At 34.8% G+C, this 25,563-nt stretch overlaps 1 protein-coding gene across 15 annotated transcripts in view; it reads left to right on the forward strand.

The window, feature by feature from the left end:
- Window positions 1-25,563, forward strand: part of ROBO2 (roundabout guidance receptor 2) — a 1,318,500-nt gene that overhangs the window by 1,149,356 nt on the left and 143,581 nt on the right. For all 15 annotated transcript variants that reach the window (XM_032276618.1, XM_032276619.1, XM_032276626.1 and 12 more), the window contains exon 5: window positions 9,211-9,349. In XM_032276618.1, coding sequence (XP_032132509.1) covers window positions 9,211-9,349 — 139 coding nt within the window. The remainder of the gene's footprint in view (window positions 1-9,210; window positions 9,350-25,563) is intronic.

Raw genomic sequence — 25,563 nt, forward strand, 5'->3', positions numbered from 1 at the left:
TATGTGGGAACTTCTAAATTATTTTGAAAATAGCTATCATCCAAAGAGATTGCATTTGTCTAGAGGCAGTTCCCCTGGCAAAATTGATTTACGAAACTGAGAAATGTTTATTAGATGGTGTAAGCTAGTCAGAACTGACCTGAGGGGTTGTATGTACAAGATTAAGTTGAGAGAAAAAGTAACTTTCCATTATTGGTTAAAAAAAAAAAAAATCGAAACCCAAAAGAAAAACAAAAAACAAAAGTGGTGGTCCAAATCAAGGATGTTTTAAGTATTGCCGGAGAGACCCTTCTTTACCTTGGCTCCCTATTCTCAGAGAACATAAAAGAAACAGTGTGCTATTAATAGCGAGGTCTTCTTTATTTTATGCTGGTGCTCCTACCTCTAACACACATTTTCCAATAAAATTCTTTATATTTTAGCATTGTTAGATATTATCATTTTTTGACGTAATGTTTATGTAAGTAAAAGTGATTACATTTCATACTCTACCTCCCTCAATTTTATTTTCATGGAGCAGCAATTTCACTTTAAAAAGTCTGGCTATTATAACCACTCTGTAGCTACAGAAGATTTTTTAATGTCCTTTGAAAATATATTTCATGTGTAACACTTGTAAAGTGTAATAAGTATTACAAAACTTAGAACGAAATACGGGAATCTCTTGTCGTAACACATTCACACACACAGACACACAAACACACACACACACACACACATCGCATCATTTTACGTGTTTTATCTAATTCTTCTGGGATTTGTTTCCATATTTCTGAATATGTGCTTAATCTGCTATTTATTGATGTATCAATTTCATACATTATTTGACTTTTTATTATGGAAGATGATGACTTGGCCCAAGTATATCTCCTTCCCCACCTTCTCGCCTTCACTTTTCCTTCTTTTTCTCTTTTTAGTGTATGAACTTTAGAAATATTGGTTATATTAATATTCAGAATTTGAGTTATTATAGCCATGTGAATACTATTGACTGTGAGTTGAATGTTATAGTATTATGACCATATTTCTTTTCTGGTACTATTTTTGTTCTTCTTTGAATTAATAATAACGCCATTTTCCCATTTACTTATGTTTGTCTATACCTGTTATGGATTCTTGAAATCTCTAACAGAAACTATAAAATCTTCTAAAATTTATTTTTTAGACTTTAGCTATGAAGACCCCTTCACTACAGCCTTCCCTGAGGCTTCAGACATTATGCCTAATCTGACTGGGCTATATGTTGCTTAATTAGGTCTACCCCATAAACCTCATTCTGATTTTGTCTTCCTCTTCTCTAATGTTGGATCTGCTATTTTCTGCATCCTGTGTTTGTTTCTTTCTTGGTTAACAGCTCTTTTCGGAAGGGCTCTCAACTTCTTTCTGCTTGACAGAAGCTTGGAACACATTCCCAACCAAAATGCCCTTATTCTATCCAGACCTTAGAGTTCTAGCTTAGAATTCTACTTTAGTTAGGGAATTCTACTTAAATAATATTTTTGATCAGAATATTAAAGTTGTGACTCTAATTAATCATTTAGCCTCTTATAATGCTCTTGAGAAGTCTACTATGATTCTGATTCCTTTATCTTTGTATGTGATCAGTTTTCTTTTTTTTTTTTTTTTCCAAAATGTTTGGTACTCTCACCCCCAGTTTTCTGAAATGTTTCAACACATTACCTTAGTTTGGCAGTTTTTCTTTTCCTGGCTATGTAGTTGATGAGCAATCTTAATCTGAAAACTCTCAACCAAAACAATTCAACAAAATTTTTATTTATTTATTTATTTATTTATTTTTCTTTTTCAAACATGATTTCATTAATTAGATTTTAAACCTCTGCAGGTTTTTCTTTTCTCTAATTCTTCCTTACTTATAGCATCCTGTTCTTGTTTCATGGGTGTTTCATTCTCTTATAGCAGATAATATTGCTTTTGTAATTTTTATTTTGTTTTATGCATCAACTGTTAAGTACCTGAGTACATGTGCAGGATGCGCAGGTTTGTTACATAGGTAAACTTGTGCCATGGTGTTTTGCTGCATAGATCAACCCATCACCTAGATATTAGGCCCAACATCCATTAGCTGTTCTTCCTGATGCTCTCCCTCACCATGCCCCTCTGACAGGCTCCAGGGTGTGTTGTTCCCTCCATGTGTTCATGCGTTACCATTGTTCAGCTCCCACTTATAAGTAAGAACATGTGGTGTCTGGTTTTCTGTTTCTGTGGTAGTTTGTTAAGGATAATGGCTTCCAGCTCCATCTTTGTCCCTGAAGAAGACATGACCTCATTCCTTTTTACGGCTGCATAGTATTCTGTGGTGTATATGTACCACATTTTCTTTATTCATTCTATATTGGGCATTTGGGTTGACTTCATGTCTTTGCTATTGTGAATAGTGCTGCAATGAACATACATGTACATTTATCTTTATAATAGAATGATTTATATTCCTTTGAGTATATGCTCAGTAATAGGATTGCTGGGTTGAATGGTGTTTCTGGTTCTAAATCTTTGAGGAATGATGATACTGCCTTCCACAATGGTTGAACTAATTTACATTCCCACCAAAAGTATAAAAGCATTCCTATTTCTCTGCAACCTCACCAGCATCTGTTGTTACTTGACTTTTTAATAATTGCCATTCTTACTGGCTTGAGATGATATCTCATTGTGGTTTTGATTTGCATTTCTCTAATAATCAGTGACGTTGAAGTTTTTGTCATATGTTTTTTGGCCACATGAATGCCTTCTTTTGATAAGTGTCTGTTCATGTCTTTTGTACACTTTTTAGTGGGATTGTTTTTCCTTGTAAATTTGTTTAAGTTCCTGGTACACTTTGGATATTAGACCTTCATCAGATGCCTAGATTGCAATTATTTTATCCCACTCTGTAGGTTGTCTGTTCACTCTGATGATAGTTTCTTTTGCTGTATCACAAAATTTTAATAACATTTTTTTTAAGTAACATCATCTTGTGATGCTTCTCTGCCTTTATTTCCTCTTAGTTACTCTTCCCTGCCATCACCCTCTCCTGGCCTCCAGCCACATTGTTTCTCTGTTTCTTCACTGGAAGCTTCTTTCAAATGGCGCATGATCTATTGTTGTTAATTCATGTTTAATTGTTATTTTTCAAAAAGATTACTGGAAACTCTGTGCTAACTGATGATTTTCACTGTAGGATGTTCAGATTGAGAACTAACCATTTTTGTGAGGATTAGGACAGAGATTGGGGCTGGTGATGCTGGTTTTCAGTCATTGAATGAGAAATAATAGTTGACAGCCTGAGAGTAGTTGAGGTATTCAGAGATAATGCTATGAGAGAGAAGATCCTTAAGACCCACACCTTAAGAAAATCTGTATTTTATTAATAACACGCGATATTAAGTATTAAGAACATTAGCTGTTATTAAAGGATTGTTGTTAGCAATATAATCCTTTCTTGAGTATATTTATTTAGCATCTACTATGTCCTATGCCCTATTTAAGTGCTTAAATACTAATGGTGGTAGAATAGGCAGAGCCCCTGCTCTCACTTGGACTCCCATATCATGTTATCAGCAATAACATGAAACTTTGGTTCTAATATGTGGCGAGAGAGGCATTCTTTTTCCTCTGAAAACATTTATCTATATTTTTCTTTGCTTCAGAGGAGGATTTTTCTCAGGCAAGGAAAGTTCTAGCCAAAAAGGAACTAATGCAGTCAGGATTTATTTAATCACATTCAGACAGCTCCATCATTCTCATTCGGTCTTTTTCTGGAAGGGCATGATAATTCAAACTCAGTGACTATCAAAGCCACCCTCAACTCATACATGCCCAGTTTAAAAAAGGAGACCTACCAGGGCCATCTGACTTCCAATTTAATTGACACTACAGGGTGGCAGATCTTTCTGGGGCAGCTGAAGTCAAGATAAGGTTTACGAGCAGTGGTTAACTCTAATATCCTTTTATTACATACCTTTGGTCTTACAGGACTTAAAGAACTTTACCTGTGTAATTATTGCCATAACATGAGCTTTATAATATTAAGCAAAGTTTATTTTAAAAATTTTACAGTCATTTGAGAAATAGCTGTTATAACAAAGCCACTGACAATTTTAAAGCCATTTTCAATGATTGAATACAGTTAAAAAGAGATATTTGTTTGCTGGACACTTAATTTTTTTCATGTAGCTAAGAAACTTAAGAGATACGATGCAACCACATTTCAGATTTATGGTATTTTGTGTTAAATTGTGTATTTGCTTTCTGAATATTTTTGGCATAACTACAATGAGACTTGGCATTTGATTTTATTATAACTGCATATAAAGTTGGATTTTTCCAAAATGCCAATTTGGAACTAAATTGACAAGACTATTTGAGAGCTGTACTTTACAGAGTACAACACACGGGCAAACGACACTACTGTCCCAAGAGAGATTAACCTTGTAAGCAAGTTATGCAGGTGATTCAAATCCCGTTAATCTCACACAAAAAAATGTTAATTGCATTGGCAAAGACGTTGCCTCTGATCACTCCGCAGTTATATAATTAGAGATCAGCCCATTCAGAGAGTCTCTAATCTAATTGATAAGCAGTCAGCAAACGACCCTTGAAATTCCTTCCGTTTTTTCAGTATGTGGTCAGACATAAGAGAGTAACATGCAAAAATCAGTGACCTTGTTTTGACATGTTTTAGAATTAAGTTTGCTTGTTATTCAACAGTTTAAGATTTTTGTACATATTTATTTTAATTGTACAGAGCTTTAATTGTCCAAGCTCTATGGAGCAGTAATAGATATAAAGTGTGATCACTTATCAATGTATTGGATGGTTCCATTGTCAACTTACTTTATAATCCTTTGAGCTTTTAATTTGTTTGCAAATGATTTTGAGACAAAAGGGGAGACTTAAGACACTTCCTTGTAATTTTTAAAATTTGTGTCTGAAAGGGGCTTGGCTTTTTGTTTGGCATATTGTAACAGTTGCCACTGTAAATGCAAAGCATTTTAAAATACCTTTTCGGCCTGTACAACTTTTTTAGTCTTTATAGTTATGTTTCTGATTCTCAGATTTTCTGGAAATACAATTTTGTTAAGAAAAGTGGAAAATAGTTTTTACAAAAAAAACTTCTTCCATTTAAATAAATGTTAGGCAAACTTACATTATGTATTTAACATAATGTTTTCTATGGGTAGTTATGAAAATTGCAAAGCGGAAGGTGAGTTTAGTATAATTAACAGAAAGCAATTGGAATAATGAATAATACAGTTTAGAGATAATTCCTGGAAAGAGTGCTATGGAAATTCTCAGAATAATACTTTAAAATATGTGACCAAACTCCAGTTATCTAAGGAATTTCCCATGTCACATTGTTGGACAGCATATCCTAATACCCAGATGTAAAACCCATCTGGATGTGTCCTGTGTGTGCCGGTGACTTTCATCTCAGTTATTCTTGGCCTTTGTTTTGTTTTGTTTTGTTTTGTTTTCTATCCATTGAATTACATTTTTAACCATAAGCCAATGTCAGACTTCCAAAAATTGTATACCACAGATGCTCCTGTGGTTATCCAGTTGCTAAGCAACTTGACTCTGCTTGAGGGTAGAAGGGAAGTGAGAAGGTTCACTGTGAAGTTCTGCACCCCTGCTGAGTTCATTTGAACAGCAGCAGGGATCTTATATCTTGATTCTTCTCGAAATTATAAACCAAGTGCCTCCACGTGTCTTCATATAAAACAATGGGGCTTAGAACAAGTACAATGACCAAAAAGCCCTTAAGGATTTTGATTGTCTTCCCTTGAAGAAGGGACAACTTAGTTTTAAGACATCTCTGATGTAACGTTTGCTTTTTGGATTAATTATATGTAGTGACTTTGTGATTGTTAGCAAGTTAAGAAAAGCATACAAAAACGTTGCCTGAAATATAAGTATTTAATAGAACTAGTCTCACATATTGTTTTCAATTTATTTTATACCCAGCATGTCATCAAAACTTTTTATATTAGATAGTTAAGAGATAGATACTATTTCATATTAGATAGGTAGATAGTTTTAATATTCCAATGACTTAACAGTTTTTCAATATATGAGCTTGCTGCAACTTATCCTAAAATCTTCTATTTTCCAATATTGTCAGTTTTACTGCAATTATTCTATGTACTTCTTTTTTTTTGTTGCAGTTATCAATTGTCAAAGTCACTGTTTTGCATGGTTATATTTTGCAGAGTGTCTGCAAATAATGGTTGCTTTGGTTCTTCTTCAGTGCTCACACTTCTTTTTTCTTACTGATTTTTAATGTCGGCATGCCCATCTTGTTCCTGACTTCAATGGGAATATCTTTTGTATTTTACTTTTAATATAATTTTGGCATTTAATTTCTGAAAAAATGTCTTCAACATGTTTTAAAAGTCTTTTTGATTCCTTCTTTATTTAGATGTTTTTTAATCCAATAGCTGTATCTACAGATTTGATCATATTTTTTCTTCCCCTCCTATTGTATAAGTAACCTCTTTTATCTCACTGAAAATTTATTTGACTTCAAGTAATAGAAATCTGTCTAACAATGGCTTAAACATAAGAGTTTAATTTTTCTAATCCTTACCATTTCTATGAGGAAAGGAGCTTACACACATAAACTCACACACCCATGCACACACTCACACACAATCCATGTTTTACCTGCCAGTCTGTTTCAATTTGCTAAACGACAAGTTGAGACAGTCCCTAGAGTCTTGTTTTCACCCTCTGCATCTGACTGATCTCCCAGTTTTGACCTCTCCTGTCTGTCCCCTTTCCACATCCTATGGACCATTGCATCAGTTTAAGCTGAAATAATTTCCTACAACAACCCTTTGACCTAATTCAGGACTTTATGTTTCTCTTCTAATTTATCTTTCACAGACCTGCCAACAGGACCTTTTTCAAATATTTATTCAAAGTGTTGCTTACTTGCTTAAAATCCTTCAACAGCTACCAACCTCAGGACACAGCTCCCAGTCCTTGAGTGGTGAACAAGGCCTTCATAGTCTTTACCACTCACTCTCTGGCTAGCTTTGTCTCTCACCACTTTCCCTGATAAAGCTAAGCTGCTCACTATTCACCAGCTTGACCACTTAGTCAAAGCCTCTAGGAATAATTGTATTAATATGTGCTGAATGAGTGAGTGGATGAAAGAGACTTCCCTAGCTTGTTCATCCCAGTGTCAGGATGTAATATGATACTCCCAGTAAAATCAAAGGGAACAGGAAGGGTCTTCTCTTGATGAATCATTTTTCAATCTTGCGTCACATCGGTCATGTCTCAAGCCTCTTTAACATTGGGTTAATGAAGGTTTTGGATGAACTGAATGAGTAGCTGCACCTCATAGCACAGAAAAGGTCAGTCCTGCTTCCTATGCGAATTATTCATTTTGACTGTTAACATTTAGGACCCTGATAAGGATATACAAATCCTATTGTCTATTTAACTACCAGAAATGATAACTCAATATCAACTAAACCTGCCCCAAAATAACTGTTTTGGGCATGTAGTGTCCATAGACGAAAAAAAAAAAAAACACTAAATCATTTTATCTGACATGCAGATTTGTTCTGTTGTCTACAGGGCACAATGGGCTGCTAATTTATTAAGGTTATCTTAATAAATAATAAAGTGGCAGCCATTTTAAAAATTTTTATGGGTTGTCAATTCTACATTTACAAAAGTTTTCGTGATAAAACTTTATTTGTCTTGTTATATGGCTTGGGATTTTTAAGTTCCAGAGTACAGATACTCAAGCATATGCAGGTCTGTGTATTAAGAAAATTTTGATCCTTACTGTCAAATTCTCTGGAAAGATACAATTGTCTTCCTTCTAAATGCCAATGATAGTTGATTTTATTGCAATGAAATATTTATCTTGTGACTTACATATTTGTTTCGTAAATATGGATCTTGATTTAGTCAATAAAATCAAATACTCTTATTCTATACTCTTAACATATATTATTTGAAGCAATTTATTTTCTTGGAATGTTTCCTGCTAAATACATTTTAGTTTTTGTGCCACTGTATACAGAATTTTAAATTAGAAGCTTTGAAACTAAAGTCCTAGGTGGCTAAATATGTCCAGATGGCCAGATAAATTGTGTCAGCTTCCTATGGATCTCATCTTTCTTTTCCTTGGCTTAGTCCTCTTTCTACCTCAGTAAGTAGCAATATTGAATTTGTTTGTGATTTGCAGACATAGACTAATCAAATTTAAATGATAATTTTTTCAGTGTCAGTCTATTATCAAAAAGGGAAGAAATTGGACAAGGAATGCCAATGTTTGGCAATGCATAAAACTACTTTTTGTTTTGTATCCTCAGAGGCTAAGATTCTTACTGACAGGAAAAGGTTCTTATGGATAAGGATTTATTTTTCCCTAGCTTTATGTAAAAGAGTGCTAGAATACAATTGAATAGTGCCAAGTACAGATGAATAAAACAAGGAAGGATGAAAATAGTGAAACAGAATACTGAAGAAATAAAAAAAACATAAAATTAAGTAACATAAAAATGGATAAATATCTCAAAAACTTAGGAGAAGACCATTGGAGAAAAACCTCAAAAAAATTGATAAATAAATAGTTTGCACTAATTAATGATAGTCTTTGCATTTAAGAATAAAAATTCAGGTAGACAGCTTTTCATACGTGAAGTTAAAATAATCATGGAAATATTGAGTCTTTAAAAAATCATAGCCTAAGTGGGAACGTTTAGGTAATATGTATGTGAGACAGTACACATTTTTGTTGTTTTCTCTTGTATTCTTGGGGAATATTTATATATTTTTTTAATTTTTTATCCCTTTCAACTTTTAGTTTTCCCACTTTGAGCCCTGATAACAGATTATTGTAATCATATTTAATCTCTCTTTTTCCTGTAGAATTCAGTGTTCTGGTTTTTTTTTAATAATAGGATCCACCTGATTTAGCTCAGGTATTCACTGAAAAATCAATTTAATATTTTTTCCAAAGGTCGAATGCTCTTATATGCAAACTGTAGCTATTCCTTTGTTCCAAAATATTTTATTTTATTGAATGATGTTGGATTCACAAGTCCTTATTAGGACATAGCTGTGGTACCGTTAGGTACCTGTATACCAAAAGTAAATTAGGTTTCCTTTGCTTTATTCATAATGTACTTAAAACATGCATAATATTTTATCAAATTTTACCATTGTTTTATTTTATTTTTTTTCAAGAACGACCCACATTTCTCAGGAGGCCAATTAACCAGGTGGTGCTGGAGGAAGAAACTGTAGAATTTCGTTGTCAAGTCCAAGGAGATCCTCAACCAACTGTGAGATGGAAAAAGGATGATGCAGACTTGCCAAGAGGAAGGTAAGAGAACATCATGTGGATGGAAGATTGTTAGATAACCAATGAATAATTAGGATAGAAAAGGCCTACTGCCGTGCCACCACCAAACACTCCTACATCTTGGGGAATTTTCACTCATGTAATTTTTACATGTACAAGCCACATATTTCCTGATTGTATATTAAAGTCCACCAGGCTTTCAATGTCACTCTTTCAATGAATATCTAAGTTAATTCTTGATTCTTCATTCCACCTCTTATCTCCAGATGCCAAGGATTCCTGGGTGCCTTCTTTCTCCTGGACCCTTTGAGGCATACTGTTCTGTTCCTGCAGAATGCCCCTTCCTTCCTTCCATCAATGACTGCCCTGTTCTTATGCTTCACCTTCTTGGGATACCATTTGTTACCTCCATGGCCCAAAGCATAACTAACAAAAGACTATTGCATGTGACTGACTGTAAGTCCTAGAATAAAGGAAAGGTCAGCGCAACACTGAAATAGTAGCAAGTAGTTGGTATCTTTTTTCACATAGGATATTTCCTTTTGTTTTTCTTTTTTCTTTTTGTTTGTTTGTTCGTTTTTGAGATGGAATGCAGTGGTGCGATCTCAGCTCACTGCAACCTCCGCCTCCTGGGTTCAAACCACTCTCCTGCCTCAGCCTCCCAGGTACCTGGGACTACAGGTGTGTGCCACCATGCCCAGCTAATTTTTGTATTTTAGCAGAGACGGGGTTTCACCATGTTGGCCAGGATGGTCTCGATCTCCTGACCTCTTGATGTACCCTCCTCAGCCTCCCAAAGTGCTGGGATTACAGGCGTGAGCCACTGTGCCTGGCCCATGTAGGGGATTTCTAACACAGGGACCTCCACTCACTTTCTTCCTTGTCATCTCTTCATGGTGCCCCTGTCTTCTGTCTCTTTCTTATTGTTCTGATCACAGAACCCTCAAACCCAATCTCTCAATCTCTCACCTGCATTAAAAAATGCCTGTCATTACATATAAAAATAATTTTCACTTTTTTGTTATTTAAATTTTTCTAAGATCTTGCCATTTAGAATCAAATAAGTCATTTGAGGTTTTTTTTTGTTTTGTTTTGTTTTAATACAAGTAATTTTATCTTTAAGACTTGTTATGCCTTCCTGCTAGTTCTACCTGCTGACATTAAAACCATTATGCAAGCTACAATTATTGTTTGCATAAAATTGTACAGGCTGGGTTTTTCTAGTTTTTCTTAAAAAAAAAAAAATATGGCCTGGCATGGTGGCTCATACCTGTATTCCCAGCTCACACCAGTTATCCCAGCACCAAGGCAGGTGGATCTCCTGAGTTCAGGAGTTCAAGACCAGCCTGACCAACGTGGCAAAACCATGTCTCTACTAAAAATACAAAAAATTAGCCAGGCATGGTGGTGCACGCCTGTAATCCCAGATACTCGGGAGGCTGAGTAGGGAGAATCTCTTGAACCTGGGAGGCAAAGGTTGCAGTGAGCCAAGATTGTGCCACTGCACTCCAGCCTGGGTGACTGCCTCAAAAAGAAAAACAAAACAAAGCTTTGTTTCATTCCACTGACTGATATTCAACATGCTTCCACAGAAGCTGTATACCTTTTATGTGCTTTCACTGATATCAGTACTTTCCTAAATGTAAACATTCATTTTAAAATATCGGCCGGGCGTGGTGGCTCAAGCCTGTAATCCCAGCACTTTGGGAGGCCGAGGCGGGTGGATCACGAGGTCAAGAGATCGAGGCCATACTGGTCAACATGGTGAAACCCCGTCTCTACTAAAAAAAATACAAAAAATTAGCTGGGCATGGTGGCACGTGCCTGTAATCCCAGCTACTTAGAAGGCTGAGGCAGGAGAATTGCCTGAACCCAGGAGGCGGAGGTTGCGGTGAGCCGAGATCGCACCATTGCACTCCAGCCTGGGTAACAAGAGTGAAACTCCATCTCAAAAAAACAAAACAAACAAAAAAAAATAAAATAAAATATCAATTTTATAAATCCCAAGATATGATAGGATACTTTACTTCAAAACACATGTCACTCATGGATTGAATGCACTGGATAGTTCCTGAGAGATTCTTTGCAATCTATGGGAATAAAACAAGTGAAAACATTAATTCAGTTAGTTTTTCAGCCTATGTAATAGGGAAAGTCATCACTGTGTTTCTTCTATCATTTTAAGGCCAGACATCTATCTTTAAAGGAATGGTATTAGAAGAGTTTTGTAAATGTGAGGCTTTTCATGCCAGCTCATTGGAGAAGCGGGATTGAAAACAAGGAGAGTTTACGCTGTTTAATTACTCTGTCCATCCTTTAGATAGAATCGATAAATTTCTACAAATTTGAGAGCACATAATGAGTAATTTTACAATGTTGATGTAAGGTGAAGAGATTAATTCTAAAGTAAAATTTATCCTGGTGTAAACAAAGGTTTATTTTCAATAAGTGGGAGTCTATGGCCTTGTCCATTGAAACTTTAAAAACGTTTAGATTTGGAATAATTTTGATTTATAGGAAAGTTACAAAGTTCGCACAGAGAGCTCCCATATGCCCTGCACCCAGTTTTCCTTGTTAATATCTTATATGACTATAAAACACCTGTCACATCTAATGAGCAAACCTTGATACGTAATAATTAAGTAAAGTATATACATTATTTGGATCTCCCAGGTTTTCCCCACTGTCCTCTTTCTACGCCAGTCCAGTTCAGGTCATTAATTAGTTGAACATCATAGACTTCTGCATTTTGTTCTCATGTCTCTTCAGTCTCCTCTGGCTATTATAAGTTCTTAGTGTTTTCTAGTTCTCATGACCTTAACAACCCTAAAGGGAAGTACTGGCCAGGTATGCTAATGAATGTCCCAGAAACTTGGATTAGTCTGGTGTTTTCTCCTGATTAGACTGGGTTTATAGGTTTTTAGAAAGAATACCGTAGAGATGACATGCTCTTCTTATCACATCGTATCAGGAGATACATTATATCCATGTAACAGCACTGGTGACCCTGTTAATTTTCAAACATTGAACAAGTTGTTTTAAGTGTGTATTGCATTTTAACATGTCTATGTTTCTGAATTAAGGTAAAATAAAACCTAATGGTGCCTCGTTTGATTATTTCCAGCATAATGTAGGTGTTAGGTCATACGCCTGACAACTTTAGTGGTTACACCGTTCTCCAAATCTTGCCAGATTCATTTGCTTTCATGTACAAATGATACATATAAATCAGCCAACAGCATTAAAGCTACATTCTCAGATGGCATGATATCAAGGCCACTAAACAACAAGGCTGAAAACCTGAGAAATCTTACCTTCAATAACTTTCTTTAAGACATTTTCACGGTTTGTCCTCCTTATTCTATTTATCGGCATGGCATTATTGCAGTGCTCTGTGTAACCAGTGAAATATTTCTAAAATATTAGGCAAATGGAAGTGCTGTGTAAGCTTTAAATTGTTCTGTGAGAGAGGCTTAAAGCAAGGATAAGTGGAACACAGAAACGGAGGTCAGTATTTTCATCATGATGGACGCATGCACTTTTTCTTGAATTCCCAGTCTTTAAGTGGTGTTTCAGAGGAGTTTATTCATTCCTCGATTGGTATGTATTAGCATAAGCCTCACTTATGTGTAATGAGAGGCTTATGTTTGAGACCTCTTTCCTTGGTGAGGAATAACAGTAATAACTTTTAACCATCCATAGACTACATCAACAACATTGATTCTATGACATTATTTAGGTCTCAAACTAGGGAGATGACCAGTGTTCTTGTATAAGCAGTTGGTATGGTGGGTGGCATTTCCTTGGCTTAACAGTTAATGAAATCTGAATAAGGTTTGTGTAGTGGTTCATGTTTAACACATTTATATGAAAGCTTTGTAGGCAGCTGCATAGCCTGTAATTAATATGTAAGTAATATGTGACTATTTTTCTTTTGGAGACCAGAAAAGCTTTTCAATTCAAGTTTAAATTTATGAAATGCTGTGAGAGATATTAAAACCTATAACACAGAAGATATCTGTGCCAACCTTTCAGTAACCAGAGATGAATTAAGGGAGTAATTATTTCCCTTGCCTTGAAAATATTTTTTAAGTAGTGCGGATATGCCTCTTTCTTTTATTTAGTCTTAAACTCCTGACCTTTCTCAGTAACTAGCTTTAATGAAATTACAACAGACTCTTGGTGAGTTGTATTAAAACATTTTCTGAAAAGATAAATGTTTAATGAGGTAGGAAGCATAGCAAGTCTAACAATAACCCTTGTGCTCAACTAGGGAAAGTTATTTATGTGGACATTTTCCACTTGACCAAGGGACAAAATGGGAAGGAGCCTTTACATTATACACATTACTGCCAAACTGTTAATTCTTTGTAGAGACTTCTGAAGATATTACCGTTTCACAACTGAATATTTCAGGAAGCGTATTGATTCTGTGCCAAGTATCAATACTGTTTTCTAGAACATTTCAATACATATGTGTTAGGGACAAAAATTTTATACACTAATGAGAAAATAAAGTGAGTAGGGGGAACAAGCAAGTAAAAGGTATTTTATAGTTTACAACGAGTATGATTTTTTTTTTCTTTTTTTTTCTTTTTTTTTTTTTTTGAGACAGAGTTTCACTCTTGTTACCCAGGCTGGAGTGCAGTGGCGTGATCTCGGCTCACTGCAACCTCCACCTCCTGGGTTCAGGCAATTCTCCTGCCTCAACCTCCTGAGTAGCTGGGATTACAGGCACGCGCCACCATGCCCAGCTGATTTTTTGCATTTTTAGTAGAGACCGCATTTCACCATGTTGACCAGGATGGTCTCGATCTCTTGACCTGGTGATCCACCCGCCTTGGCCTCCCAAAGTGCTGGAATTACAGGTGTAAGCCGATTTTTAAAGAACTTTTTTTTTGGCAGAGTCTCACTCTGTCACCAGGCTGGAGTGCAGTGGCACAATCTTGGCTCATGGCAACCTCCATCTCCCGGGTTCAGGTGATTCTCCTGCCTCAGCCTCCCATGTAGCTGGGATTACAGGTGCCCAGCATGACACCTAGCTATTTTTTTTTGTATTTTAGTATAGACGGGGTTTCACCATGTTGCCCAGGCTGGCCTCGAACTCCTAAGCTCAGGCAATCCACCCACCCTGGCCCCTCAAAATGCAGGATTACAGGCGAGAGCCACCACACCCAGTCTAAAGCACATTTTTGAAGCAGAATTTAAATAGTAGAAGATGCGCTTTTGGATTTACCTACATTTAGTAAGCCCCTACTACATTTATAATGTTCATTGCAAGTTTGAAAAAATAAGTTGTTTTAAACAAGGTAAATGAACTGTTATCAGTACCTGAGTTTCTGTTTTATATTAGTGAGATTGGGCAATGTGGAAAAGTATTTACATTCCGAATACAGTAAAGAAAGTAATCTGGAATAGTTCTAGTTATTTTCTTGGATACTGTCTATCTTTTGCAGGCATTTTGCTTATTAGTCCTCTGTTGATTAAGTGCCTTCAATACATCTTTTCACAAAGTGTTTTATGTGATAGAAGGTGCCAGTATTTATAATTAATGAGGTGAGATTCTATCTTATGCCATGCTATATCATAACATAGGCTTATTGTATATTTTTGTTACATAAATGTATTTGTGTGCTGAAGCTCCGTAAAAACTTTTGGCCAGGTGCAGTGGTTCACGCTTATAAACCCAGCACTTTGGGAGGCCAAGGCGGGCAGATCATGAGGTCAGGAGTTCAAGACCAGCCTGGCCAACACAGTGAAACCCCGTCTCTACTAAAAATACAAAAATTAGTTTGGCGTGGTGGTGGACACCTGTAATCCCAGCTACTTGGGAGTCTGAGGCAGGAGAATCACTTAAATCTGGAGGTGAAGGTTGCAGTGAGTGGAGATCATACCACTGCACTCCAGCCTGGACAACAGAGCTAGACTCCATCTCAAGAAAGAAAAAAAAAACCCTTATAACATGAAAACATTACCATAACACAAGTAACATGACATAAACAATATAAAATAATATAATAATAAATTTGTAACCAAAAATAAAAATAAATTGAAATGTGACAATACTACATTATTCTGTTCAATATAATATTAATGAGAAATTTTTTAAAAATCCCTTCCAGAACTTGGATATGAGTTAGTGTGATTAATCTATTTGCGAATTCCTATCTTTGCATGTCAGCAGAGTTTGTATTTCATTTAATTATCAGCAGTCTTTAAATAACTGTAAACAGGATATTTAATATCTCTCATCAGTTATATAATTTCAGCATATTACCATTAGCTCCATAATCATTTTATTTCATTTTTTTCTTAACTAATTCTAAAGTGATACTAACTTTCTCAATAAGAACTTCTCTGTCTTCCACAGTAGAGAAAGGAATGTTCATAATAGCTTGTCAGAGGAAAAAGGAAATAAAATATGCCATTACATTCTTATGTAAGCCTGCAAATTCTAAATGCACTTGATGGCTTGCACATAGTGGATATAATTAATGAATTTTTCATAAAATGGGAAAGGGAGTAGGAAATAAAAGTTGTAAGATATAGAGAACAAAATTCCATCAATTTTCCTTAACCCACTGACAAAATTTCCTTTTCTAAAGTACAAGTATATTTTAAGAGAGAGAATTTTCAGAGTTTTTAGTTCCATGAAATGTGAGATTTGCATATACACATGATTCTTTACGAAACTGAATGGAACCATTTTTTATTCTTTTTTTTTTTTTTTTTTTTTTTTTGGATGGCATTTCTATAAAGTGGCTCTTTTCTCTTAGCTCTGGAAATGTTTTTAGATTAATTGTTTGGAAGCTCTATTGCTTAGAGCATGTGCTTCTGGACACAGAGATGCTGAACAGGTGCTCAGCTACCCTGTGGAGGCAATCAGCCTTCTTCACATATACTGTATGCATTAAGGACATGTGGTAATCTGGGCTCCTGATAAATAACCACACTCATTAGGTTGGCTGGTAAAGACTGGGAAAGTGAAATAGTCTTAGCAAAAAAAAAGGAAATACTAAGAACAAGAGAGAAGCAATATATACAAAATACTGTAAATGACATCTAAAAAATAGACTGGTTCCTAAAGGTCAGAAATTTAAAGAAAAGTATAAAGTAAAAATCTTTCTTTTTGTGCTATACAGATGTCTTAGCCATGTCTGTCTGAAAACAATGAGAAACTGCATGGGAAATTACTGTGGGATCTTTTAATACAAATTACAATAGCATAAAAAATATTTAGGCCATTGTCAAGAGGCTTTGGACTTGAGGCCTTATTCTGCTACTGTTTGAACATTGAGTTTATTTCTACTCCCGTTATCTGGAAATGATATTTGACACATTTCTTCACTGTAAACTAGGAATGTGATCTTGAAGAAGCTATTTAAACTTTGTACTGTACATCCTGAAAATATGGACCAGCAATGTGAGGGACTGACTTTGACTCATTTTATAGGGTGAAGAATTATGTCATATATTCTAACTTAAAGAGCTATTAAAATGATATAACCATTTCAAAGCACTGTAAACATTGTACAATGGATGCACATACATGATGCCTCAGTTTTACAAATCCACCTGATTGGTGGCATTTGTTAATTTTACAGTTAAGTACAGGGAAAAAATAATGCTGAAAAATATGAAATACATAATTTGTATGTAATGGCACATTCTCCCGTCTTTGACCACACGATTTCCATAGAAACACACAAAATATTATTTTTAAATAGGTATCACTTACGCTTTTAAATTATATACATTCATTTATAAATGCTTCTAGTGACCCTGCCTAGTCCATGCATTTTCTATCTTTCGTAAGCTATGCCTTCCCCCAGAATTGTGTGCTAGTCCCAGTGCAATCAGATACCTGAGTTGAGACCTTCACATTTCACACATACTGTTTTGTTTGTCTGTGAGTAAATAAGAATAAAACCATTATTATAAAAAAATTTCATAATGTTAAAAGCTAGTATTTAGGGAGGCCTAGGATGTGCCTTGCAATGAAATAAATGCTTTATATATATATGATTTCCATTATTTTAAAGAGTAGTGTTACAGTATAATATTACTCCTATTTGAGGGTTATGGAAACAGAAGCTTAAACAAGTTAGGTTTTTAAGGCCACACATTAATAAGCATTAGGGTCAGAACTGGATTTAGAATCTGTCTAGGATGAAATCTCTATTTTAAATGAGGGGGGCATGATAATTATATGATTATTAATTATTTAAGGATTTGAGTCAACTGTGAATTTTATATTTTAGACATAAACAGATAATTGGTTAGAAATACTATATTATGAATAACTAAATAAACATATTATACAGCAATAGAATAGAGCAACTTCATAAGCCACATGTAAAATGCCTTGACATTATAAAAATTTAAACGTAAAGTAGTTCAAGTTTACCTTCTTGGAAACTGAAGATATAGATTTTGTTTTTACAAACAGGATTAATTGTCAACTTTCAGAGGGATGACAGAATGGCAGTTTTTCTCTGTTTTCATCAAATAGGTGCTAATAGTTGCTGTTAACACAAAACTAATTGCCTCCTAGGGTGGTGAGTGCAAGTTGCCTAGTCCTGTGACCACACTGGCCCATCTGTTAAGAATCTCAGCTTAGGAACAATGCTGGAACTGGATCCAATTTGGGTTTTGGCCAATGGTCAACTAGCAAGCTGGGGCACACTTGGAATATGAAATGCCTTGAAGTCAGAGATGCTCTGCTGTCCATTAACTGACAGCTCTTGTGTAGTGTATGGGCAGAGCCAAGACCAGGTGCCAGTAGGCTAAGCAAACGGATCTGTCTGCGTGCCACCTGTCATTGGCATGTGTGTAATGTCCAAAACAGGAGCCACAGTAGGTGTACTTCTTCCATCAAAGTGTGGATGTTAGAGCATTCATTTAGGCTGAGGTAGCGACGAGGGCCACATTTTACCTTAAACCAAACCGTACGGCAAACCAGAGGCTTACCAGAAGATAGCTCTCATATCACACTCTATCACACAGGTGGAAGGAGTCTTGCCATTCAAGACACTCTCCCCAGTACCTAGGTTCTTACGTTAACTCTAAACAAAAGGTAAAAAGAAAAAAGTTGTTTAATTAATTATATTAACATAAATACTTTTGTTCATAAGACAATTTGTGGTTAGAATCATGCAAATAAATTTTAATCACCCCAGGGGTTATTCTAAAAATGTATTTCTGATTTTTGTTATTATTCTTAATAAGTTGAATTGTAAGGTGATGCTGAAAGGTAAAATATAATTTAAGAGATAATGTTCTTATCCCACCTCTACCATAATTCATTATGTTATTTTTAAGCAATTCATGTAACATATCTGAGTACCAGAGTCCACATATGCAAACTATGTTGGATTGAATGGTTTTGGTGCTGTCCTCAACTTCTGAAATTGTGTGATTCTATGACAACCACTCAAAACAATTAGAGAATCGTGGTAATATTTTTTTTTCAAGAGAAGAAGAAAATAAACAAGAAAATTGAAATACCTGGACCTAAAGAAGAAAATTAATGTTACACATATATCTATTATCCAATGACAACCACATGTTACGTATAGATGACATCTTGTAAACTTATGTATATTTCAGACATATTTTTCATTCAAAATTGTTCTTGACCCTGAGTGCTTACTCAGGCTTTTATTTTTTAAAAGCCACTTTCAATTCAAAATAGCTGTTTCTGACTGCATTTTTCTTTCCCATAAATGTAATATTAATAAATGATATTTGCATAGTGCTTACTCTATACCAGACTACCCTAAGCATTTTGCAATAGTACTCTTCTGTCTGTAGAAAATGCCACGAAGTAAACAATATTATACCTGTAAAATTAATATGAAAACTAATATGCAGAGAGCGTAAATATGCTAACGTCACTCACCAAGTAAGGGACCTAGGATGTCTGGCTTCAAAGTTCACACTTTTGGCTGCTACATAATGGTGCTGAGTGTAAACAACTTTTCTTCATTCTTAATTTGGGATTGAAAATAAGGAAAACACAGTCTAGCATATGCTTCCCTAGAAGTATAATTTTTATCATAAAGTCAGTGAATACATCTATATAATAAAGCACACATTAAAGATTTGAAAAATTTTATTATGAGGGCACTTATTTCCCATAATGTATGTTTATGTCAAATAAATAAGTTTATATCTTTTCCTTTAAAATCATTATTTTCTACTGCTTATTGAAACAAAATTTAAAACAAATCTTGTTCTCGTGGATTATTTTAACTTACATTCTTTTCTCAATGCTGTATTGGGTAAGAAAAAATAATTTTACTGGAAACATATCAGAAACTAAAGAAGTGCTTACCGAAAGAGTCAGATAGCATTATTAGAGTATGACTGGTCCTCTCTACCTGTGGGTGCCATATATTAGATTTAACCAAGCCTGATTAAAAAAAACATTAAAAATCAAACAAAAAAACAAAAATAAAAATAAATACAAATAAAAATATGGTATTACAATGATTTACATAGCATGTATATTATATTAGATATGATAATGTACAGATGATTTTAAGTATGCAGGAGGATGTACATAGGCTATATGCAAATACTACATTATATTATGTAAAGGACTTGAGTGTCCTCAAATTTTGGTATTTTCAGGGTTGTAGGGATGGCAGTCCTGGAGCTTATCCCCAGTGGATACCGAGGGAGGACTGTATATAAATGTAGAATGATGGACTCTTCTAGGGCATTGATAGTTTGTTTTCTTTCTCATTCGCTGCCTAACAGAGTTCTCAGAGCAAATTTCAGTGTACTAAAATAGGGTGAGTATAGTCAATAATAACTTAATTGTATATTTTCAAATAACTTAAAGAATGGAACTGGGTTGTTTTTAACTCAAAGAATAAATGCTTGAGGGGATGGATACCCCATTCTCCATGATGTGCTTATTTCACACTGCATACCTGTATCAGAACATCTCAGCTGGGTTCAGTGGCTCATGTCTACAATTACAGCATTTTGGGAAGCCAAGGTGGGTGGATCAGCTGAGGTCAGGAGTTCAAGAACAGCCTGACAAACATGGTGAAACCCTGTCTCTACTAAATACAAAACAAATTAGCCTGGCTTGGTGGTGCATGCCTGTACTCCCAACTACTCGGGAGACTGAGGCAGGAGAATCGCATGAACCTGGGAGGTGGAGGTTGCAGTGAGCTGAGATAGCACCATTGCACTCCGGCCTGGGCAATAAGAGGGGAACTCTGTCTCAAAAAAACAGAAAAAACAAAAAACAGACAAAAAACAAAAACAAAGAAAAATATATCTCATGTACCCTACTATGTACCCACAAAAAATTTTAAACATATTTTTTTGAAAAAGAATACAACTATTTGGAATAAATAAAAACAGTTTATTCAAAAATAAATCAACAGGGGCTAAGAGTATGATTTTTGCTATTTTCTTGATAGTGTTTGGTTATCAACAGTTCTTTGGATGGTTATGAGTTAGCAGCTAGGATTGAGTTTTAGGCTATATATTTTCTACCCAATAAATTAAAAAAAAATTTTTTTTAACTATGAAATCAGGAAAAGTTGCTATTTGATATAATTATTATAATTAACTGGTATGAGTTAAAAGAGAAGGAGGAAAAACAGTAATTTTTGAGACCCAGTATTACAGTGACATGAACACAGAATTTACCTTTGTTAGTTTGTGAAGGGGACATAATTGCCAAAGATAAGGGATGGGAAGACAAATACTTTCAAAGTATTTCAGGTTATAACCTAATCCACTTCAGTAAAACCATTTTTGGGAGGTGGGATTTCAGTTTTAGTTGTTACATAGTATCACTCACTGGTACTTCATTGTAAAAGGCTATACTTGGTAGTGGGAGGTTAGCACTAGGGCACAGTGAATCCTTGCCAAGAAATTAGAAGTCCCTTCTGAGAAGTGATTCATCATATAACTCTGTGGGATAACATCATGGCAAGATCTCAGTATAAAAATTCTGCTAGTTATTCTTATGAGCATGATGTTAAAAATACAAAAGGTTTTGTAATACCTTTCAACTCATTCGTCAGTATAGACATTTGAAAGCTTTATAAAGAATATCTGGTTGGGTATGCCATATCATTGTAATTCATTAAATAAATGGCAATTGTTATAAAAACTATGTCCTATGTCTGACACATGGTACTCACCAGTTAAGACATTCAGTACAGTGACTCTCAAAGAAATTATATTCAATTAAAGCCATGAACATTCCAACCACTAACTCACATTTTCTAACAGCTTTTCCAAATATTTACCACCACAAATATCATAAACAAAAAGTGAAATAGACCTGTTATCTTTGAGAGATTGTTTAAAAGTGAGAAAGAAAATATTTTTATCTTCATTATGAACATAATTTATAGTAAGAAATATAGTTGATTTTCTCAAAGAAAAGCCCCAAATCGCTAATCTAATCAAATATTTATATCAAGAATTATTTCAAAAATAATTCTAGTCATTGAATATTTTGTGTTGATAATCCAATAAATAAAAAAGATGAGATTGTTCTTAAGGATTTTAGTAAAGAGTATGAGATATACATAACATTGTCAAATAAGTTAAGCTATAAAAACTATGATATTTGGGGCTCCTTATGGCTTCAAAAAATAAAAGATAGTCTATTCCTATATGACACTAGAGATAGGTCTAAAGGGAAAATTGAATTTTCCTAAGTGGAGCTGCAAAGACTATTTCAAAAGAAGGAAGCAGGATGAAAAAGCTTTGGAAAGTGTAGGCCAACAATAAGTGATTCCATTTGCCTGGCATGTAGAGGAGGGGCAGTTAAAGCCACAAAGGTTAGCTGAGGTTCTATTGTGAAAGCCTTTAATTCCAAGGGAAGTGTTTATATGGAATACATCATAAGCTGGGGATTAATTGAAGCATATTGAATAGAAATGTATCTTTGTGTCTACCTTTAGAAAATTGATTTTATTTGTTTTCTTTGAGATGGAGTCTCACTCTGTTGCCCAGGCTGGAGTGCAGTGGTGCGATCTTGGCTCACTACAACCACTGCCTCCCGAGTTCAAACAATTCCCTGCCTCAGCCTCCCTAGTTGCTGAGATTACAGGCTCCCGCCACCAGGCCTGGCTAAATTTTGCATTTTTAGTAGAGACAGGGTTTCACCATCTTGGCCAGGCTGGTCTTGAACTCCTGACCTTGTTGTGATCTACTCGCCTTGACCTCCCAAAGTGCTGGGATTACAGGCATGAGCCACAGGGCCTGGCTAAAAATTGATCCTTAAAGATAGAGTAGCTTGGAACAGAGAAAGTTTGGAAGTAGGCATACCTGGTAGGAAGCTGTTTGAAATATAGTTCACTGAATACATTGAGGTATTTTCTGTGAGTTACACACATATAGACATTAATACAGGAAAACCATTTTTTTTTAATCAGAATATAATTGTGTGTCGGTATTATTAGAAAAAGAGAGGTTAAAAGTAATACTGAGGTTTATAACTTGGGTGCCTGGTCAAAAGGTGTTGTGTTTAATAAATAGAGAAGTCAAAATATATTGTTCGGTCTCATCATTTTAAATCACGTAATAGTATTTTCTGTCACCGAATCCAAGGTAGAATTGATTGTGAGATAAACAGTACTTTTTCTCTGAGTTAAGGAAAAGAAAAAAATGACCAAACCAACTATGATATGCGATCTATGATAAGGTGATTCCTAATTTTGAACATGTTAAAATATAAAAAAGTTATATTTTATATATAAAATATAAAAAGTTATATTCAATATATGTTAAAATATATTGAATGAATACCTACGGTGTTTTACATAGAAATAACTCATTTGATCTTCCCAATTTCCGTATGAAACTGGCACTCATATCATTGCTATTTGATAAATGAAAATCTGAGGGGCAAATTTAAATGGTAGAGATCGGAATACAAATAATCCAAATCCAAGGCCCACTTTCTTGACTGCCATATACGGTCATTTATTTCTAATAAAAGATTTAAAAATAATAACAGAAACAAATTTTATATTACAGGCCCACTGGCTTTCTGCTTAGTTACTACACAATATTTATAACTAATGCTTCTGACAGTCTTGAAGTATAAATCCCTTCTTCAAACAGAGGAGAAAACTGAAGGTCAGAGACAGTGAAAAGCATGCTCAAGATCACAGGAAACATGGGATCAAAGCTGGATTCGAACTTCAGGTCTCCCTAATGTTGAGAGCCTGTGCTCATGTCTTATGTTGGGCCTGGCACCGCTTCATTCCATGTGTTAGTCAACAACAGGCGACATTTTTGTTTTTTATATTTCTATATAACTTTCTAAGAGAAAATAGTGCTCAGTTCCTCATTATTATAATTATTTCTTTATCTCCCTAACTTCCTTTGCCTTATTTATCTTCAATCCTAAATATCCAGTCCCATGTCTGACCACATAGTGCTCACGAGTTAGGCCTTTCGTGCAGCGATTCTCAACTAGGGACAGATTTGCTTCCCCCGTTCCCTGATAGACATTTGGCAATGTCTGGAGACAGTTTTGATTACCACATTTGAAAGATGGGTGCTACTGGCATCTAGTGGGTAGACACCAAGAATGCGGCTAAAAATCTTGCTATGCAACAAGATAACTCCCACAGTAAAGAATAAATAATCTGACCTGTAATGCTGTTAGCGCTGAGGTTCAGAAACTCTGATTTCATGGAAAAGATCAATCTGAGCATTGCTCAGTTAGTTATTTTATGTAATATTTATTTTTGTTTTTAATGTTAGAGCAAAAATAATAGAATATAATTCACTGACATAGACTTCAAGGATAATAATCTTTCCTTGTTGCCTTAGATATGATGGTTATATCTAGTAAGATAAATGACTAATACTATAATTTGGTTTGATGTAGACATGTCATCATTTAACACAAGAAGAAGACCTGTTGGTTTTCTAATGATTTGGGATGAATGTATATTTTTGTACCTTTTCTAGACTATACAAGGCAGATAATTTTTCTTCATATTCCTTGCATATCAAATAGTTGCTGAATTGATGAAACCAGTGAAGAATATCTTAATTAGAGAAGTGTCTGAATGTAGATCTCATTTTCAAATAGACCTACAAACCATGAGTTACATAAAATATTTAATGATCAGAAGTATTCCTACGAGGTTGTATGGAATTCATGAATTATTCCATAAACACATTTTAAGAGGAAGTTTCTCTTGGCAGAAGAAAAGAGAAGAGAGCCTTTTGAATCTTCCACAGCATCCCAGACTGAACATCCCTCTGATAATGTAGTCGCCTCCCCAGCTAGTTCTTTGAACACTGATGAGGAAGACTTCTTAGCATTTGTCCAACTAAGGCAGCAAGGCTGCCAAGTAGATGGCACATTCGGAAATGCATTTTACCAATTTTACCGTGAATGGGCTGTCTCTTATCACAGTGTTTCTTCCTGCACGCAAAAGAGTGCAAGAATGAGCTGTACCTATCTAAAAACTTCTGGTCTGAGCTGTGAGCTCTGTGGATTCTTGTGGATGTGATCCCTAAAGTATTTTCCTAAAAGGTCTTAAAGTTGAGGTTAATTTCCACCCAAACACACAACTGTGAGATATATCTATTTTTCCAAATCTGATAATGCAATTTCTAGTCCTATTTTAAAACCAGTTTTGAAAGTATTTAATCCAGTAAAACAATTATTTCTAAATGAAAGGATAACTTAACTTGCCTCCACAACTTTATTTGTTCCGACATGTTCTTCTCTGTTGTACTATATTTGCCTTTTTAACAGCAAATTTCCAAGTTCTACTTAAGAACTTATTGAAAATAATACCTGCCATATTTTAAAAGCATTTAAAGGTAATAAATTCAGGAAACTGCACCAGATTTTATTTAAATAATCTATGAAATGTTAGTGGAAAAATTGTCAAGAGTGTTGCATATTAAGAACAATAATGAAAATAGTGAAATACTACTTTCTGATCATGATAAACCAAAGAAACTCTTTCTCTATAATCTAATCTCTATCATACTTTGCATTTGATCTTCTATGAATGTGGAAAGAAGAAGTTCATGATTTCACAAAGTACATAAATATCTTCTTCTGAAAACTGCAGGGAACTTTAATAATTATTCTGATTTTTCACTAAATTGAAAGTTCCAGCCACCTCTATATTTCTTTTTCAAAGTTTTGCAAAGATATATTTATATTTGAATTGCTAATCTTTAAATATTTATTTATATATTTATATATTACAAAA

This window comes from Sapajus apella, unplaced genomic scaffold, assembly GCF_009761245.1.
Source record: "Sapajus apella isolate SASKATOON/1434 unplaced genomic scaffold, GSC_monkey_1.0 scaffold8, whole genome shotgun sequence".
Lineage (NCBI taxonomy): Eukaryota > Metazoa > Chordata > Mammalia > Primates > Cebidae > Sapajus > Sapajus apella.